The sequence below is a fragment of the Apium graveolens genome, chromosome 10 (genome assembly GCF_009905375.1).
Source record: "Apium graveolens cultivar Ventura chromosome 10, ASM990537v1, whole genome shotgun sequence".
NCBI classification, from domain to species: Eukaryota; Viridiplantae; Streptophyta; class Magnoliopsida; order Apiales; family Apiaceae; genus Apium; species Apium graveolens.
In genome coordinates, this window is record NC_133656.1 from 126,377,640 (window position 1) to 126,383,855 (window position 6,216).

Sequence of the window (6,216 nt, forward strand, 5' to 3'; positions counted from 1 at the left end):
CTTAATAGGTGTTATGTGGTTTATGTGATCCATATATTACTTGTAATTAGTAGAAATTAATTATATATATGTGTGTATATATGAATATATATATTTATAGTATACGTGAAAGGGTAGTTAGCAAAAGTTATAATGAGGATACTATTTATTATACGTTCAAGTAGGAGGCCAGGAAAGGAGCCCTTAGACGATTCCATACAAGTGCTCAATAAGCGTAGTCTAGGCAAGTGAACTCTCAACTTACCTCTATAATTCTGCTTCTTTTGATTAAATACCCTGTGGATGCATGACTACAGTTTTAATAGAATTAAATAGTTCCTGACATCACCTAATGATTAGATCTTGGATTTAGTTAACCACTTTCATACTTGAATTGACCCCTTTTCATCATATACTACCTTATACCCTCATGGATACCCTATAATTGTCCCTTAATATATCATGTGAAACCTAAACCCCTCACAAATTTGAATTATTTCTTTGGGAACCCTCATCTTAATAACACTCTCTCAATTTTAGAAAACTTGTCACTTGAACCTTGACGATACCAACCCTTGTTATCTTGTCCTTGATCAAAAACCCTTTGAAATTAAAATGAATTGATTAAAAGGAATTGGATGGTATGTTCTGGTAAGACTGAGGCGCTAGTCAATGTTAAACATCAGTGGCGGGGAGCCTGATGGTTTTATATTACTAATGTATGACGAGGATCCTCAATAGTTGTGAATCACTTGTTATGTGGTTCAGATCTTTGATGTGGGCTGATCACCCCTCATCACTCATAGCACTGTGAGATTTCCAATTCCACTCACTTATTAAAAACTTGAACTTTTATTTGAGATTTCATATTGTTGATTATCTTCTGTTATCATTTTATTGAGTATATGATGTATTGTTATTCACTATTATTCACTTGCTGAGCGTTTTGCTCATTAATATTGTTATTGATGTTATCCTTTGAGTGAAACCCAAAGATAGTTCATTTCAAGCAAACCGCACGTAAGACTTCTGGGGACTCGGGGTATGCCTACCATTAGATGTTGGAGAAGGCGGGGTACTAGAAGTTCCCTAATGTTTATAAACTTTGGGTTTAATATTTGGTAGTAATTTGACTTAAGATATTTTGGTCTATAATATTAAAAGATGTTAGATATTGTTCCAACTCATTCCTGTGGATCCGGGGATTGTTGTTAACGTTTATACCTTTAATATTCTCTCTTTTTGTAGTACTTTACAGTTTAATTAATATTATGCATATTTCTGCTAGTTAGTAGTGTGGGTCCGTGACATTACAAAATATTAGAGAAGATCTTTCTTATGAGGAAGAAGTTGAGGCTATCTTAGCTAGAGAGGAGCGAGTTGAGAGGAAGAACACCATTTCGTTTGTGAAGGTTTTGTGGAAAAGTCATTCTGAAAGAGAGACGACTTGGGAGTTAGAAGACTCTATTGAGATATATCCGCATTTTTTCGAATCAGGTACAAATATGTAGTTTTGTTTGATTCCGGGGACAGAATTCTTTTTAAGGGGTATATATATAATATACATTAATATTATATATTTTAAAATAATTTTGAAGTATAATTGTTAGTATCCAAAGAACTTTACTCTATATATATATGATTCTGATTTGATGATTAATTCCTATATATAATTATTTGATGTTTTGAGTTAATAATTAATACTAAATTTATATACGTTTAGTGTAGGATGGTTTTGCTCTCTGATTTTTAATTTTACATGAAGTCATGAATTGTTATTTGGTTTCCAACTATATTATATCATGTTTATTTAAAAGTTATGATTTTTATAGTAATTAACCAAATCATAAGTTCGTCAATAAAATAAATAGTTTTTATTTGTATGTAATATCATGATACAATGTTTCATATTTATTAGTTATGTCACTAAACAATTATTATTATTATATGTGGGGATACTCATTATCAATTTTATGTATATTGTGGGTAGAACTTTTTTAATTATCAGATGAACTAATAGTATGCATATGTTTTAGTTTGGTAATTAGTTAATATATTTGTAATGAATAAAATGGTGAATTAAAATAATTAATTGTTGCATGACTAGGTGTCAACATCGGTTTGTATATTTATATTGTTTACTTGATTAATTAGTATGCTGAGTTGATCCATTTCTGAATTTGGTACATCTATCTTGTTTTATACAGGAGGATATGGTTTTGATGTGTGTGGTTGTAGTGTCCTGTAGTATCAAAATCAGTAGTAGAGCTGCCGCACAATTTTAGATTAATATAAATATTGCTTTCAAATAAATTATTAACTAATTTAAGAATCAACAAAATATTAATTATAAATTATAATTTTGTATTTAGATCGCGGTCCCAGAATTTAGTCACTCAATTGCAGATTTGTTAGTATTTTAGTTGCGATATTCGAGATATGGATTCTATCTCTTTTTATTCAGCGCCACTCCTCCTAGATATCAAATATCCCTGATTTATTAAATTCAATATTTTATTTGCTCCATTAATATTGTTTGATCATTTTAACATCCGAAAGTTGTTTTGAAAATTGATTTTGGAAAATTTTAAATTTCTGTTTATGCGGTTTTCAAAATTTATTTATTGCACCCTCCACTTTGGAAATCTGAATTATTTGTCTTAAGTGATTTTTAAAATTTTACGAGAATATTTTTTCATTTGACCCTTAAAGTAATATATGGTATACGGTATACCGAATTAACCAGCTGTAGAGGTATGTCATAGCCGCACCAGTGATATGAAACTTCGGTGACAGTGTGATTGCTCACGACGTATCCTTCTGTTAGCTCTTGGGAGGAGTTTTTGGCCATTTTATATTTGTTCATAATACGTGAGTGCACCTAGAGTTCAATGTGTGATTTGATATAAGCTGATATTGTATATGCCCTACACGTTGTCCAATTCGTTACACACATGACGTAGTGTATAATGTGTGTATTTTTATCTGTTCTGATCTCGGTATGAAATATTTTAACCCCTCGTTATTCGAGCCATACTTATTTCTTATTTTTAAAATTATTGTTTTATTATAAATTGTGAAATATTCATTTCTGGTTTTTGTTTTATAAATTGTATTCAAAATTCGTATTGGGTGTTTAGCTAATGCCGTCTGTATGGTGGAGGAGTACCCATTTATTGATTACAATTTTGGACTTTATGAGTGCCTAGACTTAATCATTTATTTAGAGATTTCAACATTTATATTATTGATTTTGAAAGTTTGGAGAACTAATCTTATGTTGGAGATTTTAGACTGTTTAATTATTGTTCACAAATATATTAGTGCTTTGTTTGCAGATTTATGGATTTTACTTTTATTCTTTTTAAACCGGTGTTACAATTAAGATATGTAACTGTTTTTAAATTTATTCACATAATAAATATGTAACACCTGTATTTATATATTTCTTTTAACTTTAAATATTTAAATTAAAAAAAAAGACAGTAAAAAACTAACAACCACTTTGTACATAAAAGAAAGATTAATAGAATCATTGAAATTTCCCCCAAACTCAATATTATTATTCAATGAATAAATATTTGAAATTATGAAATTATGAAATATGACTTTTCCCCTTTTTGTCTTGATTCATAAATGTGAATTTCACCCTTGTGTGTCCTCATTCATCGTCAGATGAAACACTAACATCTTCATTAGAGGAGACACTAAGATCTTGATTCGGTGAGAGATCAACCTGTTGCTTAGCCTTGCCCTTCTACACAACCACAAATGAATTAGCGGCTAAAATTTCAGAGGGGCTGGAGGCCGACCTAGCCACCCTAGCCATGGGCTAGGTCGGCCCCTGCATATACACATGTTAATTGGAAAAATAAATAAAGTACATGAGTTACCTGCTCATAAATCTTCTTTCTCCATAGTATCACATATTGCCATATGTTTTTAAAATCATCTATGGTAATACCATCCTTCCAAATGACCTGTTGTGCTCCTTTCTTTATTGCATTCATTATAACCTCTCTTCTATTATCAGATGATACTACTGCATGTATGAGAACAATTAGCTAATGAAATGGAATGTAAAAATATAAGATAATTCTATTTATACATAACAATAATTATTAGAACATGTATAACTTTAAAAGTGAATAAAAGGCTTTGAAAAATATAGAATATCTCTGACCCATATAAAAAAGAATGTGAATATATTAAATCTACTAAAATATATCAGTGTCTATATCCATAACAAAGCTAAAAAAGATTAAATCAGCTCACAAATAAGGGTAAATCAGTGTCATATATATTTATTTGTAAATATTAATTGTTCTTATGTTTATTCAACTTTAATCTTATATAATATTGTATAACACAAACTCACAAATAACTGGTAGTAACTTGAATTCTTCATGAATTTGTTGCATTAGTTGAACACCATTGATGTCTTTCATGTGTATTTCAGCAATAACGAGATCAAACAAATCATTCCTTAACATACTGAAAGCCTCAGCAGCATATTTTGCACCCATTACTGAAATTCATTTAAGAAAATCATTAGCAGTGCAGACATAAGGTGGAAAGATTTTTAAAGAGGAGTGTGTGTATATACAAGTGTTGTATATGTTAAAAAAATCAAGATATACGTTAGTAGATAAATACAAAATAATACCCTCGTATTCACATTCTTGAAGCATGTTACAAATTTGAGTTCTCAATGTCTCATCATCGTCCACCACCAAAAACTTATACATCTTTCTTTGATTTTTGAATTTGTATCTTGTGGTTGCTAAAGAACTTGGGTTGCATCCAATTTATAACAATTTTTCATGTCAATCCTGTAAAGATTAATGAATATATAATAAAAAGATATGTAACGTGGATAAAAATTTAATAGATATGGGTGGATAGTATATATCCTTATTATCTTTAACAAATATCTATAGATAATAAACTAAATGTATCTATATGTAGATATCAGATACGATTGTATAGTTTTATATATAGTAGATATCAATATGTGTATATTCATTAGTGTTTTTTGACAGCTTAGGTTGCACCTATTTTCTAACCAATTATCCATATCAATAGTATAAAAATTCAAACATATATACCAAAAAAATAAACTACTATAAATATAATACTAAAATTCTTTCAAAAAAAATCCAAAGAATATTTATGGATAGTCTATATTCTTTTCGTATTAAACAGTTTACATTATTTTTCTTTAATTATTTATTTAACGAATATTTATTTATATATATATATATAATAAGCTAAATATATCTAGTATATGTAAATATCCTATCACACAATATATGGAAGTAATATATTGTGTATGAGATATGAAAGATTGAGCAATTTTGACTGTTACGCATTCCAACATTAGCAAAAGAGGTTGAAAGTAATCTACAGGGTGAGGCCTGCCTTAATTTAGAGTGTGGGTTATATTAATATTCCAAGTTTGGATAAATAAGAATGTATAATGTACTACAATAACTCAAATATAATTTATAACCCTGATCTTGTTATCCATTCCCATCACTACCGTCTAATTTTCTTTATCAAATAATTACAATTGTTAGATTCAAATATTAAAAAAAATACACTCCACAAATTTTCAGGGTGTCAAAATAAACATTTATATTGTTATCTATAAAGATACATATAGTTCCCACATTCAAATGTTACCAACAACAACTATTTATATTATTATTTATGAATAAGATCTCACCAATAATATACATTTTATACTATTTGAACATAAATTGAAATTATACACAATAAAATTATAATTATATAATCATTATTTAGAATTTAATTATTTATATAGAATTTTAATAAAAATATATAAAAATAAAATAAAATATATAAATATTAACCAAGAGCCGTGCATGGCACAAGCCGTAAGCTAGTAAGATTAATACTTTGACTTCAAGAAAATGGACAAAGTCGGTTTGAGCTAAAATGAAATATGGTTATTATGTACCTTAACAATCACAATCATGTGGACATGTATCACATTAACATCATCAAATGTCTACGTTAAAGTTTTTTTTTCAAAATACTTTTCTTCCCAAGATATTATGAATTTTACATACACTACGTCAAAAATGCTCATATTCATTATTTTTAAATATGGTAACACTACAACAAATCTGGCCATTTACGACGGTTTTTTTGAACTGAAATCGTCGTAATTGAGATATTTACGACGGAAAATAATCGTCATTTTTCGTCGAG

The 6,216-nt window shown here is 28.6% G+C and overlaps 1 protein-coding gene across 1 annotated transcript; it reads right to left on the bottom strand.

Moving 5' to 3' along the window:
• Positions 1–3,532: 3,532 nt before the first annotated feature.
• LOC141689919 (two-component response regulator ORR21-like) lies at positions 3,533–4,770 on the bottom strand. Its single transcript, XM_074494443.1, has 4 exons — positions 4,646–4,770; positions 4,358–4,507; positions 3,873–4,021; positions 3,533–3,736 (listed from the first exon to the last, which is right to left on the bottom strand). The coding sequence occupies exons 1-4, from the start codon at positions 4,725–4,727 to the stop codon at positions 3,641–3,643; spliced, it is 477 nt and encodes a 158-aa protein (XP_074350544.1). The 5' UTR covers positions 4,728–4,770; the 3' UTR covers positions 3,533–3,640.
• Positions 4,771–6,216: the final 1,446 nt, after the last annotated feature.